Here is a 15176-nt window from a genome sequence, read left to right as displayed (position 1 = left end):
AGAGTCTGTTCTCTGCACATCCATCACTGTCTGGTTTGGCTCAGCCACAAAGTCAGACCTCAGAAGACTACAGAGGACTGTTCGGACTGCTGAGAAGATCATTGGTGCTCCCCTGCCCACCCTCCAAGAACACAAAAACAGCTTCTTCCCTCAGGCCATCTACCTCTTGAACAGTTAATTCATTTTTTATATTATTATTTTTTCTGGCGTACAAAACTTCTTATGTGCAATTAACTCTGTGCAATAATAATAAAGTGCAATCTTCAATATCCTTCAGATAATACACTATCTATTTTTTATACAACTTTTTCTGTAAATTATATTTCATCTTGCTGCATATAACACATACCTTTTACTGAAATAGTCTATTCTATTTTTTACTTGTACATATTTACATACACACATAACTTTACTCTTATGTTTATTGTATTGTATGTCTTAATTTTATACCCATAGGCCCTTATTTAAATCATCTGTGTAACTGTTTTTGTTTTGTTTGATGGTCTCTGTGTTGTTGCTTATTCTGTGTACTGGATGCTCCTGTCACCATAACAAATTCCTTGTATGTGCAAACACACTTGGCAATAAAGCTCTTTCTGATTCTGATTCTGATAACGCATACAACCTTTCATAGAGTGTATACAAGGACTTGGTTTTTCTGTGATATGACTTTATCAACATGCCGTTTGTTACATATAGATATGAAAACATAAAACAGTACACCAAGTATGGGAACAAGAAGAAAAGTTTAATGTGTGCTTTTTCAAAAATAAAATACAAGACTCAAATGCATTGAGTTAAAGCATTATAAAATGTAACTTTGATAAACTAAATAATATATTAAAGAACAAAGCATATTATATTTGAAAAAAAGAAGTTTATAACCTTGATAACACATGAGAAAAACACAAAACAAAATGACCAAAACACATTAAGTATTTTGGGCCTGCCTCTTTCTTGTCAAACCCCTATTCCTGACAAAATCTCTAATGTTTTGAAGAGACCGGGTTGACAAAGCTGGGTGCTCAGAACTCTTGCACTGATGGCAATCAATTTTAGAAGCAAGTTTTCCATGTGTGATGTGGCTTTTAAAATGCCTCATCACCGCTGCGATTTCAGTCGGAGACCATGGCTGTTTTTGTTTCCTTCTGGCATCCTTTTCAGCAGGATTTTCAAGTACGACTACAAAAAAGAAAAACAGATTCCTATAGTTAACACCATGATGACTCGATCTCATCTCCTTACTCTCCCAATGGACTAATAGTCATCTTTATTCTAGCCTTGTATGAATCATTGCTAGTCTCTACTGAAGTGTTGAGCGGCTGTTTTGGCCTGCTTAGAATTATTAGGAAAGCAGATAAGAAGGTAGTTTATACCATTCTTGTAAGATTTTGCTTTCCCATCTTGATGTTACATTTCATTGCATAATGTCAAATTGCAAATGAACACAATGAAATGAAAAGTCTGACTCTTGGTTTAAAATATTTGTAAAATTCCTTCATACAATGTTTCAGCCTACTCTAGACTGTTTTATCCGTTAATGTTATTAGCTGTTTTTCAACTTAGATTTTTGATCAAAATGATTGTCTAATCAAGTATTTGTTGTGGATATTTGTTTGTGTGTTTTACCAGCTTGTTCATGCTCTTTCCTATTGCTGCACTTAATCTTCTTCCTGCTTTTCTCGGTAATAGCTTAAAACAAAACAGAAACCCATTCAGCAGTGTACGTGTAAATCACATTAAAATAAAGCAAGGTAAAAGTGTATCAGATCGCATTTCAAAATTCTAAAATCAAGATTATTTAATGTCACTGATTTGAGCTTTGACTAACATTTATATAGCCTTTAAACGAATCAGTAGATAAAAACTTCCTTCTTGACTTACCTGGAGATGGATCATCTAAAGCAGTCTCAACATCTATGAAAGGAATAATACAGTACTGTCACATATAGTTGAAACTGCTTGGTCTACATGAAATGAATCAAACCTTGTTTAACATCCTAGTTAAATGGATAGATGCCCATACCATTTGAGGTGCCTGGAGAATCCTCAACAGGTCGCCTAGCTCTCTTCGGTCCTGTGGTATGAATTATATAATTTACAATCAAGGTTTTGGTGTCACATGTACTTTACCATACAAGCAAAAACTAGAGTTAACACCATGATGACTCGATCTCATCTCCTTACTTTCCCAATGTACTAATAGTCATCTTTATTCTAGCCTTGTATGAATCATTGCTAGTCTCTACTGAAGTGTTGAGCGGCTGTTTTGGCCTGCTTAGAATTATTAGGAAAGCAGATAAGAAGGTAGTTTATACCATTCTTGTAAGATTTTGCTTTCCCATCTTGATGTTACATTTCATTGCATAATGTCAAATTGCAAATGAACACAATGAAATGAAAAGTCTGACTCTTGGTTTAAAATATTTGTAAAATTCCTTCATACAATGTTTCAGCCTACTCTAGACTGTTTTATCCGTTAATGTTATTAGCTGTTTTTCAACTTAGATTTTTGATCAAAATGATTGTCTAATCAAGTATTTGTTGTGGATATTTGTTTGTGTGTTTTACCAGCTTGTTCATGCTCTTTCCTATTGCTGCACTTAATCTTCTTCCTGCTTTTCTCGGTAATAGCTTAAAACAAAACAGAAACCCATTCAGCAGTGTACGTGTAAATCACATTAAAATAAAGCAAAGTAAAAGTGTATCAGATCGCATTTCAAAATTCTAAAATCAAGATTATTTAATGTCACTGATTTGAGCTTTGACTAACATTTATATAGCCTTTAAACGAATCAGTAGATAAAAACTTCCTTCTTGACTTACCTGGAGATGGATCATCTAAAGCAGTCTCAACATCTATGAAAGGAATAATACAGTACTGTCACATATAGTTGAAACTGCTTGGTCTACATGAAATGAATCAAACCTTGTTTAACATCCTAGTTAAATGGATAGATGCCCATACCATTTGAGGTGCCTGAAGAATCCTCAACAGGTCGCCTAGCTCTCTTCGGTCCTGTGGTATGAATTATATAATTTACAATCAAGGTTTTGGTGTCACATGTACTTTACTATACAAGCAAAAACTAGAGTTAACACCATGATGACTCGATCTCATCTCCTTACTCTCCCAATGGGCTAATAGTCATCTTCTGTTGACATTCCGTTTAAAATAGAATGTTTTTATTGATCTCATGTAATATTCTAATTTTCTTAAACACTGAATTTTGAGTTTTATTATCTGTAAGTCATAATCATCAAAACTTCAAGAAATAACGGCTTGAAATATTCCACTCTATGTTAAATGAACCTATATAATATATGGGTTTCACTTCATGAAATGAGTGACAAAAATATTGTCCTTTTTCATGATATTCTATATTTTTAGATACATCTGTATATATATATATATATATATATATATATATATATATATATATATATATATATATATATATAAATATATAAAGAGTTTGGTTCCAAAATGTTATAACTTTTTGAAAAATCATGTTTTTTAATTGAAGTTTGATTTATATTATTTGAAATGCATAGTTTTATTTATTTTGAATGAAGCCTAAATAACTCAAAAAATACAGCTAACTAACACAATAAAAACGTGTTAACACATGAACATGAATTTTGAAAAGGTTTAAAAACAGAGTTATCTCATTTTGGAACCAAACTGTTTCTATATATATATATATATATACATAAATAGCTTGTGATGCATGGATAACTTGAATTTAATGATTTGCCAATTGTATGTTTATGCACTTTTACCAATTTCACTTCCTGTCAGTGGATCTGTCTCCCCAGCATCACTGTCATCACTTGAATATGAGTCAGTTAAGTTTATGTTTTCTAAAAAAAAAAAATGTAACTTAAGCATAGCAAATGTTAGAAGCAAATAAAATGTACACAGAATGACAATTCTGAAATCTGATAAGTATTATTTCTGTAAAGATATACAGTCTGTGTGAAACTTGGCCCAGGAACACTAAAATATATTGTAAACCATACACTAATGTTAAATCTAATTTGTAACAACTTCGATTGACTTACCTTCAATCTCAATCTCTTCTAGTGTTTTGCCTTGAAGACTTGCAAGAGAACCTTTCTCCATGGCAAGCAGAAGCTTAGATATTTTGGCCAGCTGGGTTGTAGCCTCTGGAAGTCTGTAATATTCTCTGTGGACACGAATATCATGGCCTAAGAAGTCCGCGACTTGATCCAACTCATGGTTTTTGAGGTTAAGGACCTGCGACAGTGTTGCAACATGCTTGCGTAATTGTGTTGACCGAAGGAGTTCTGGATTTTGAGCACCACACTGATCTGCGTAAATCCTCAGACAGTCTTGTCCACGATACGGAGTCAAACACTTTGGTCTTGCAAAAAGAAATACATTGTCATCAAGAACTCCACACTCTTGTCTTCGGCTGATGAGGAGTCCTAAAGCTTCCACCACGTCTGGGCATAGCAGCACTGCTACCTTACGCCCTCTTTTACCCCTAATTTCCACTCGACTAAAATGGGCACAAAGTTTCTGCTCAAATTTTGTGAGCCCAACCGCGACATCTTTGTGAAGAGGAGTTGTGTCCCTCTCTAGGAAACTTTTAAGCTGCATCCTTGCAACTTCTCCTCCACGCCTTCGATTGAAGATTATAATTTTTGCAAGCGTCGATCTGCACAGTTCTCCATAAACTTGTGGTGATGCGGTCTTCTTCAAGTTCCCAGAAGCTAATTCAGCGACTGTTTCAAGATGTTGATGAAGACGCTGAACATCTTCAGTAAACGGCAGGGTGGATGGTTTATTGAAATGTCCTTCGTGTAAAGTGGTTAAAGCTCCATGAGACACCAGTTCCGGCCACTTAGAATTACACAACTTTTTGAAAGTCTGGGTTGACTTAATCCTTGCATCGTCTTCGGCCATTAACACTCTGCAGTGTAAGATGTCACATATCTTGTTCAAAGAGTGACCCAGCTTAAGAGCAAGGCTTGGAGTGCGATAAGCGTGTTTTGCTGCATCATACCCAGATACTGTTTTGACAGCCTGTATAACTATCCCAAAATGTGCAGGCTTAACAGCATCCTCAATCGTATGCAATGAAGATTGCGTTCGAATGATCAAAAGAAGTCTTCCAACCTCTCTGAGCTTCTGTCTAATGTAATCATATTTAGACGGATCTTGACCATGTTTATTTAAAAATGACTGTGCCAGCTGTAGGATAGAGAAATCACTTCTCACTGCAGCAGAGATGTCATCATCTTTCATTGGTGTTAGGAGTTTCCAAATTTCCTGTGACATCTGCTGACAGAGAACTGAATCAGACATTGATGCTAAAGTCAGTACCCTAGTTCTTCCTGGTTGTTCCTGATCAGCTGGTTTAGAAGGACAGTTTCGTACGTGTCTCCATAGATCTCTGCGTAGGACCATTGCATGGCAATATACACAACTCACATAATCAGTTGGATTGTAATTTTTCTTCGGTTTACGTTTGAATTTTAATTGGCCAGATCCACCAGATAAAACACTTGCATTGTGTTCATAATTTCCCTTATTTCTTAGGTTCTCCAGTAATTTCTTACGTTGCTTGGAATGTGTTGGCAAGGCCAAAGCCCTAGCAACTTCCGCATTTGTTTTTTCGTGAACTTTCAGGTGTCTTGTGAATTTTGATTGGGGTTTTTGACAAATAAAACAGAAATTCTTATTTACTGAAGTCGATATGTCTGTGGACGGTACAGATGGACCTTCCCCACATTCTTTAGTATCCTCAGCCACTTCCTCAAATTCCGTAGTATCCTCAGCCCCAATAACTTCAATTTTTTCTTGGCTGTCTATGAATGAGATTGGTTTAGGGTTTGGTTTAGCGGGATCTAAAGAGAACCTTTCAGATTCTAAATCATGTGAAGCATCACTGGGAATATAGTCCTCATCCGAGTTATCACTAAATAATTCATCAGAATTCTGTAATAGGAAAAATATATATAAAGAATATATCAAATATAGACATTTCCAAAATGTTAAATATACTTTTTTTATTATTAGTGAACTATTCTATAACATTCTTTATAATATAATTTAATAGAATACACTTACTGATTTGTCTGGGGTGTCGGGTTTGGGCGTTACAGTCTGGTTGTAGCAGGATTTATGCCAGAAACATGAACAGACTAGACACAATAATAAATATAAGGTTGGTTACTGAGATTTGCTCTAAATTAGATGGTTTCTACCAAACTTTAGAATTTTTTTTAGAAATTATTAAATACTGGTGACACATTCGCATACACATTGCAGTATCATTTACGAGTGAAAACATATTACTTACTCTTGCACTTCACACCAATCCACTTAAAAGTAGAATAGGGCCCAGTACAGCGGGCACATTTATCCAAACTTGATACAACTGTAGAAGTTATGTCATGTTTGCAAATCTGCAACAAAAAAATATAGGTATATATATAAATTATAAAAACATAAATACAAATGAATCTTATCATTCCATCTAAAATAGATGTTAGGAGTTTAAATACAGGGTTGGGGTTAAAATACAATAAATATAATACTATCAAGATAAAAATGTATGTATAAAATGTTTGTATTACCAGCAGTGAAATTGGGATTTGTTATGTGGTGGGGCGCTGTGGTGGATTTTAAAGGGGTGAGTATACAAAGCTTATAGATAATCAGCCTATGTGCCGGGGCTCCGAACCTGAAGGGACCTGCCCAATTTAACCACCGTGTATTACTTAAGAATTGCACTTTAAGGCATGAAAGAGTAATTGTTGGCAAACTTTTCATACATGTACAATGTAGATCTTATCTGTAACTTTATGCAATATGAATCGACCCGTAAATAGAAATGGCCGAGTCTGACTTCACGATATACCCCACAGCACAAAATCAACAGTAAATATGAGGACACACAACAACAACCCAAAGCCCAATATGACTGTTGTAACAGAAACATGGATCTTCACCCCATCCCCCACAACACGACATAAACAGTAAATATGAGGACACACAACAACAACCCAAAGCCCAATCTGACTGTTGTAACAGAAACATGGATCTTCACCCCATCCCCCACAACACGACATAAACAGTAAATATGAGGACACACAACAACAACCCAAAGCCCAATATGACTGTTGTAACAGAAACATGGATCTTCACCCCATCCCCCACAACACGACATAAACAGTAAATATGAGGACACACAACAACAACCCAAAGCCCAATCTGACTGTTGTAACAGAAACATGGATCTTCACCCCATCCCCCACAACACGACATACACAGTAAATATGAGGACACACAACAACAACCCAAAGCCCAATCTGACTGTTGTAACAGAAACATGGATCTTCACCCCATCCCCCACAACACGACATACACAGTAAATATGAGGACACACAACAACAACCCAAAGCCCAATCTGACTGTTGTAACAGAAACATGGATCTTCACCCCATCCCCCACAACACGACATAAACAGTAAATATGAGGACACACAACAACAACCCAAAGCCCAATATGACTGTTGTAACAGAAACATGGATCTTCACCCCATCCCCCACAACACGACATAAACAGTAAATATGAGGACACACAACAACAACCCAAAGCCCAATCTGACTGTTGTAACAGAAACATGGATCTTCACCCCATCCCCCACAACACGACATACACAGTAAATATGAGGACACACAACAACAACCCAAAGCCCAATCTGACTGTTGTAACAGAAACATGGATCTTCACCCCATCCCCCACAACACGACATAAACAGTAAATATGAGGACACACAACACAACCCATATAAAACCATAAGACACAGCATTCATTCACTTCACAAAAACTTACCGTCTGTGTTTTACTCCCATCATCACAGACGAGTGAGGCAGGTTCAGCAGTGTCTGAAGTTACCTGTGTAGATTAAAAATAAAGTATTAGGACATTAAGTTCTCTATGTGACTGACCAACTGTTTTAACAGAAACCTTTGTGAATGAACAAGTACAAATGGAATAGAACCATAAGACACAGCATTCATTCACTTCACAAAAACTTACCGTCTGTGTTTTACTCCCATCATCACAGACGAGTGAGGCAGGTTCAGCAGTGTCTGAAGTTACCTGTGTAGATTAAAAATAAAGTATTAGGACATTAAGTTCTCTATGTGACTGACCAACTGTTTTAACAGAAACCTTTGTGAATGAACAAGTACAAATGGAATAGAACCATAAGACACAGCATTCATTCACTTCACAAAAACTTACCGTCTGTGTTTTACTCCCATCTCCACAGATGAGTGAGGCAGGTTCAGCAGTGTCTGAAGTTACCTGTGTAGATTAAAAATAAAGTATTAGGACATTAAGTTGTCTATGTGACTGACCAACTGTTTTAACAGAAACCTTTGTGAATGAACAAGTACAAATGGAATAGAACCATAAGACACAGCATTCATTCACTTCACAAAAACTTACCGTCTGTGTTTTACTCCCATCATCACAGACGAGTGAGGCAGGTTCAGCAGTGTCTGAAGTTACCTGTGTAGATTAAAAATAAAGTATTAGGACATTAAGTTCTCTATGTGACTGACCAACTGTTTTAACAGAAACCTTTGTGAATGAACAAGTACAAATGGAATAGAACCATAAGACACAGCATTCATTCACTTCACAAAAACTTACAGTCTGTGTTTTACTCCCATCATCACAGACGAGTGAGGCAGGTTCAGCAGTGTCTGAAGTTACCTGTGTAGATTAAAAATAAAGTATTAGGACATTAAGTTCTCTATGTGACTGACCAACTGTTTTAACAGAAACCTTTGTGAATTTACAAGTACAAATGGAATAGAACCATAAGACACAGCATTCATTCACTTCACAAAAACTTACAGTCTGTGTTTTACTCCCATCATCACAGACGAGTGAGGCAGGTTCAGCAGTGTCTGAAGTTACCTGTGTAGATTAAAAATAAAGTATTAGGACATTAAGTTCTCTATGTGACTGACCAACTGTTTTAACAGTAAATATGAGGACACACAACAACAACCCAAAGCCCAATCTGACTGTTGTAACAGAAACATGGATCTTCACCCCATCCCCCACAACACGACATACACAGTAAATATGAGGACACACAACAACAACCCAAAGCCCAATCTGACTGTTGTAACAGAAACATGGATCTTCACCCCATCCCCCACAACACGACATAAACAGTAAATATGAGGACACACAACAACAACCCAAAGCCCAATCTGACTGTTGTAACAGAAACATGGATCTTCACCCCATCCCCCACAACACGATATAAACAGTAAATATGAGGACACACAACACAACCCATATAAAACCATAAGACACAGCATTCATTCACTTCACAAAAACTTACCGTCTGTGTTTTACTCCCATCATCACAGATGAGTGAGGCAGGTTCAGCAGTGTCTGAAGTTACCTGTGTAGATTAAAAATAAAGTATTAGGACATTAAGTTCTCTATGTGACTGACCAACTGTTTTAACAGAAACCTTTGTGAATGAACAAGTACAAATGGAATAGAACCATAAGACACAGCATTCATTCACTTCACAAAAACTTACCGTCTGTGTTTTACTCCCATCATCACAGACGAGTGAGGCAGGTTCAGCAGTGTCTGAAGTTACCTGTGTAGATTAAAAATAAAGTATTAGGACATTAAGTTCTCTATGTGACTGACCAACTGTTTTAACAGAAACCTTTGTGAATGAACAAGTACAAATGGAATAGAACCATAAGACACAGCATTCATTCACTTCACAAAAACTTACCGTCTGTGTTTTACTCCCATCATCACAGATGAGTGAGGCAGGTTCAGCAGTGTCTGAAGTTACCTGTGTAGATTAAAAATAAAGTATTAGGACATTAAGTTCTCTATGTGACTGACCAACTGTTTTAACAGAAACCTTTGTGAATGAACAAGTACAAATGGAATAGAACCATAAGACACAGCATTCATTCACTTCACAAAAACTTACCGTCTGTGTTTTACTCCCATCTCCACAGACGAGTGAGGCAGGTTCAGCAGTGTCTGAAGTTACCTGTGTAGATTAAAAATAAAGTATTAGGACATTAAGTTCTCTATGTGACTGACCAACTGTTTTAACAGAAACCTTTGTGAATGAACAAGTACAAATGGAATAGAACCATAAGACACAGCATTCATTCACTTCACAAAAACTTACAGTCTGTGTTTTACTCCCATCATCACAGACGAGTGAGGCAGGTTCAGCAGTGTCTGAAGTTACCTGTGTAGATTAAAAATAAAGTATTAGGACATTAAGTTCTCTATGTGACTGACCAACTGTTTTAACAGTAAATATGAGGACACACAACAACAACCCAAAGCCCAATCTGACTGTTGTAACAGAAACATGGATCTTCACCCCATCCCCCACAACACGACATACACAGTAAATATGAGGACACACAACAACAACCCAAAGCCCAATCTGACTGTTGTAACAGAAACATGGATCTTCACCCCATCCCCCACAACACGACATAAACAGTAAATATGAGGACACACAACAACAACAACCCAAAGCCTAATATGATTGTTGTAACAGAAAAATGGATCTTCACCCCATCCCCCACAACACGACATAAACAGTAAATATGAGGACACACAACAACAACAACCCAAAGCCTAATATGATTGTTGTAACAGAAAAATGGATCTTCACCCCATCCCCCACAACACGACATAAACAGTAAATATGAGGACACACAACAACAACAACCCAAAGCCTAATATGATTGTTGTAACAGAAAAATGGATCTTCACCCCATCCCCCACAACACGACATACACAGTAAATATGAGGACACACAACAACAACCCAAAGCCCAATCTGACTGTTGTAACAGAAACATGGATCTTCACCCCATCCCCCACAACACGACATAAACAGTAAATATGAGGACACACAACACAACCCATATAAAACCATAAGACACAGCATTCATTCACTTCACAAAAACTTACCGTCTGTGTTTTACTCCCATCATCACAGACGAGTGAGGCAGGTTCAGCAGTGTCTGAAGTTACCTGTGTAGTGTTAGCATGTTCATTTCTCTAAATAATTGAAGCTTTGTTTGAATAATTAGCAAAATAAAATTTAAGAGATATATATCTGTTAAAATTATCTGTAAATACTTGGTTTCTCCATGGCCATTCAGAATCCCCATAGTTATAACGTATTTCCTCCCCAGGACTAATGTTCTTTATAGCAAATAAACACAGATGGGGCTTTTCGTCCACGGTTATTATTTTCATTTTGCTGTTGGGGTTCAGGTGGTCATCATTAACAAGACGCCCTAAAGAGTCATCTTCCTTCGCAGCATCAACCCTGAAACAGCGAAAACAGAATGGTACTGTACCTTAGGGTGTAATAGAGCAATAACCCTGTGAAGCAGTGGGTTACAGTGCATTTTATAACAGCTAAGGGTGTCATTAAACCATGTAGCTGTTATAAAATGCACTTGTATCCCACTTTCTTCATGAGGCTTACTGCCTTTATAAAACTCTTGTTTCATATGCGTAGCAAGGTTTCATAAAATAAAGCAAATTAAGTGATATTTAGGTTGTGTAATGCAGTCAGCAGTTATATATCGGGGTATTTCATAAGGGCTTCGAACTCGGCTCAACCAATCAGGTCCAGAACTTTATAGTAACACAATAAGTACATATAAGTTACTAGTTTCTGATTGACTTACATATTTGTTCATTTGCAATATTTACATTATAAGTCGAATAAAGCCATATACATACCATAACTGTTTTCCATCAAAACGGAACTCAAATAAAAACACTTCGAGTTCATTGTCATAAAGTTTAAGTCTTCTTTCATTTTCTTCTTTATTTATGACCTCTCCTCGATATTCAATAAGAAAATCGCCTTTATTGAAGTGAGAAGAGGTAAACACTCCCCGACCTAACAGAGAATAAGTCTGATTAGAGATAAGTTCCAAAAAAAGGTGTTGGTGATCCCTGACTTAAACATACGTCTTAGTTACTTACCTTTGAATGAATTTATGTATTTTGCAACAAATCCACCCTTATCTTTACAGATTGATGCATAATAGACAGCCTCATCTTTTGGTTTTTTTTTAGCTCTCTTGGGCCTTTTTCCTGACATTTTCTGCAAAGGTCCAGAAAAAAACAGCAATTGTTATTATGTGATTTACTGTTTTCTACATAAATTATCCTACGTAATGTATGAAACATTCTGTTAAAACATGTCCTTTATATCTTCAAAACTGAGTAATACTGAACTTTATGATTTGACAGACATCGTTAGGTATGATTATTAGCTAAAACATCTGCAGAAACGTTAAAAAACATTATTCATAACTCATAAAGATCTATAATGTGACAACATTTCAGTTACAGTTACAAAATCTTTCTACAATGTTGCATAAAGAACTGTTACAGTTGTATGCAGAATAGATTAATGTTCATGTCAGTAACAGCTAAAGCAGTGACGCACTATTACAACATTTTGCTAAATAATGTAATCTCAAACCGACAATAACTTGATGAGTTACTTAATAGGTCAGAAGTACATTTATTCACCCGAAATACTCTTGCACACAACAACTGTTTAATTAGTATGTATCTTTTTCCGACTTGTGGGAATAAAGCTGCTGTTTAAACAGTTTATTAATGACTAAAAATAATTAATAAACAGTTGCCTTTAAATTCATCAAGCTTTATCAGAGCTCCTGCTATGTTACACAAAAAGCTAACTTGATTAACTGTTCATACTCTTTGATTTTATAATCGTCTTATTAACAATGGTAGTTTAAAATGTCGACATAAAAAGTAGCGCTTATCTTACACCAAAGCTAACTTGATTAACTGTTCATACTCTTTGATTTCATAATCGTCTTATTAACAATGGTAGTTTAAAATGTCGACATAAAAAGTAGCGCTTATCTTTTGTCTTACCTTATCGGAGATGAGTGATAAGCGTGTAATCGTCGAGACATCCACAGCAGGAACGGCTTGGGTCACGTGCACAGTGTTTTGTATTTATACCGTTGTGAATGTAGCAGATAATGGCTATTACTTTGTATTTAAAACTTTATCTTTTTCAATATCTTTCAATGCAATTTTCAATAATCTTTGCCAACGGCACGGTTTGACGAATACAGAAATTATGAGGACATCTGGCGGTAAACCAATCAGAAGCCGCGATTTCATACACAGGCATTAATAGTTAATGAGGTGGCGCGGTACCGAGTCCGGCCTACAGGGGAGCACTTCCGATACACACGTCACACACAAATTCTGGTCAATGTGAATTAAAAAGACTTTTGCAGAAATTTTGGATTTAAGCTCCCCCAAGCTGTAGAAGCACTTCTACATTGCCCGAATTATGAGGACACCGGCCATGTCCTCATAATACGAAATGTCCTCATAGTGTGGCGTGTATTCATATGAAATGTCCTGCTAAATCACAATTACCAACACACACACACACACACACACACACACACACACACACACACACACACACACACACACACACACACACAGCGTGTGCGCGGTGGGAAATATGTCGCGTCAATCAAATGAAAACCAGATGAAAATATTTGTGTTTTTTTTAAGCGCTCACTGGGGACTGAAGATTAGGCATCCTGCCCCTGACAAGTATGGAAAGTCCAGTCATCACCGGATGACAAGTTAAATGTACATTAATGAATTACATGCCGCTTACTATTTACATATGTGTGTTTAAAATGTTTTTAGTCAGGACATTGTAAATCTGCTGATTAAATAAGACAAGAGATATTTAATACGCTATACAGGCCGCTCTGTGTTGTATGGGAATGTCCTGCGCACGTGATGACGTTCAGAACATTCAGAAGTGCTGCGATTGACAGGATTATTCTCCAATAAATGCATCATAGAAAGAAAAACGTCTCACAAAAAAAATCCCTCATATAAATGTATTAACTAACATTAACAGACAATGAATAAGCAATATATTTGTTAGTATCTATAAATCTTCTTTAGTTGTTAGTTAAAAAATATAACTATTTTAGCTCTGGTCCATTGATATTAACAAAAACTTCTATAAATTTAACAAAGGTTATTTGCAAAAGTCAATTTTAAAAAGATTTAAATACGTCTATTTTATTTTTTTAAAGAGATATCTTATGTTAACATTTTTAACTTTTACAAAGCATTACCCTCCCAGACAACCAATTTATGTGAGAGATAGATAGATAGATAGATAGATAGATAGATAGATAGATAGATAGATAGATAGATAGATAGATAGATAGATAGATAGATAGATAGAACATAAAGAATGAAAAGGAAATGATTTAAGATTTCTCGTCAGTTTTCCCTAACCAACGAACCCCCCCCCCAAAACTGTAAACCTAGGGGAAACACTACAAGCGTTATGTCATATTCAGCAAAATAGCTGGCTAAATAATGTTTAAAACAGTATAAAATCTTACTTTACCAGTTTGGTTGGAAAAGATGAATTGAGAAGATGAAGATGATGAACTCCAAAACAGACCATTGGCACTAGAACGAGCAGTAAACTGCAGCAGAACACACACAGTATATAATAGTTGATTTATACAATTAATATGACTTGAAATAATTAGTATACCAGAACTAAAGTTTACTAATGCAAGAAGTTTTGTTATATAAAACTATAAAGTAGGTTTTAAACTTTTAATCTTAAATTATTGATATGAATCGTATGAAATTAAATATTATTACATGGGTCATTATCACTATATAAAGTGCCATTTGGTGTCCTCCTCAGAAACACTGAGCCATCGTGTAATGCAAAATAGTGGCATTTTGAAGTTTTATTATAAATGTACTAATATTTACACACTTACAACTGCAATAAGAAGATTCTTAATATGTGTTTTATCATTTTATAACAATTTTCTTTGACTCGATGTATGTGATTTTGGCATGTCCCTCACACTGCTTAGCTACCTTCTTGAGTTTAAAAAGCGGATACATTACACAAAATTAAAATCTTTTTTGAAAGTTCCTTTTGTCCTCAGAAATGTATTTAATAGAATATAGATTATCCAAATTATTTGTTTCATTTGCATGCGTCCCTGTATTTGCCGTCTACCCTGTCATTT

At 35.9% G+C, this 15176-nt stretch overlaps 2 protein-coding genes across 2 annotated transcripts; both read right to left on the bottom strand.

Annotated features, from left to right (window-relative positions):
- Positions 1 to 736: 736 nt before the first annotated feature.
- On the bottom strand, positions 737 to 7928 carry LOC130416996 (uncharacterized). The gene is made up of 12 exons (XM_056742343.1): positions 7871 to 7928; positions 6333 to 6438; positions 6101 to 6174; positions 4066 to 5968; positions 3784 to 3864; positions 2969 to 3019; positions 2827 to 2859; positions 2572 to 2634; positions 2027 to 2077; positions 1885 to 1917; positions 1630 to 1692; positions 737 to 1182 (listed from the first exon to the last, which is right to left on the bottom strand). The coding sequence occupies exons 4-12, from the start codon at positions 5435 to 5437 to the stop codon at positions 932 to 934; spliced, it is 1998 nt and encodes a 665-aa protein (XP_056598321.1). The 5' UTR covers positions 5438 to 5968; positions 6101 to 6174; positions 6333 to 6438; positions 7871 to 7928; the 3' UTR covers positions 737 to 931.
- A 28-nt stretch (positions 7929 to 7956) lies between these two features.
- LOC130416991 (histone-lysine N-methyltransferase set-1-like) lies at positions 7957 to 13436 on the bottom strand. The gene is made up of 9 exons (XM_056742339.1): positions 13000 to 13436; positions 12070 to 12190; positions 11821 to 11983; positions 11206 to 11398; positions 11035 to 11097; positions 8699 to 8761; positions 8285 to 8347; positions 8078 to 8140; positions 7957 to 7989 (listed from the first exon to the last, which is right to left on the bottom strand). Exons 2-9 carry the CDS (start codon positions 12185 to 12187, stop codon positions 7957 to 7959), a joined length of 759 nt encoding a protein of 252 aa, XP_056598317.1. The 5' UTR covers positions 12188 to 12190; positions 13000 to 13436.
- Between the last annotated feature and the right edge of the window lie 1740 nt (positions 13437 to 15176).

The sequence above is a fragment of the Triplophysa dalaica genome, unplaced genomic scaffold, assembly GCF_015846415.1.
Source record: "Triplophysa dalaica isolate WHDGS20190420 unplaced genomic scaffold, ASM1584641v1 Contig6, whole genome shotgun sequence".
NCBI lineage: Eukaryota > Metazoa > Chordata > Actinopteri > Cypriniformes > Nemacheilidae > Triplophysa > Triplophysa dalaica.
The sequence above is the reverse complement of the archived record's forward strand: the minus strand, read 5'-3'. Positions and strand labels throughout refer to the sequence as shown.

Excerpts from the sequence above, each read along its gene's own strand:
- LOC130416996 (XM_056742343.1), bottom strand. The coding sequence starts at position 5,437 with ATGGTCCTACGCAGAGATCTATGGAGACACGTACGAAACTGTCCTTCT. Across the intron at positions 3,865-4,065 it reads AGAAGAGATTGAGATTGAAG|AAAACATAAACTTAACTGAC; the intron begins GTAAGTCAATCG and ends TTTTTTTTTTAG. Across the intron at positions 3,020-3,783 it reads ACTGACAGGAAGTGAAATTG|GACCGAAGAGAGCTAGGCGA; the intron begins GTAAAAGTGCAT and ends TTCATACCACAG.
- LOC130416991 (XM_056742339.1), bottom strand. The coding sequence starts at position 12,187 with ATGTCAGGAAAAAGGCCCAAGAGAGCTAAAAAAAAACCAAAAGATGAG. Across the intron at positions 11,984-12,069 it reads ATACATAAATTCATTCAAAG|GTCGGGGAGTGTTTACCTCT; the intron begins GTAAGTAACTAA and ends ATTCTCTGTTAG. Across the intron at positions 7,990-8,077 it reads ATGGGAGTAAAACACAGACG|TTGGTCAGTCACATAGAGAA; the intron begins GTAAGTTTTTGT and ends CTGTTAAAACAG.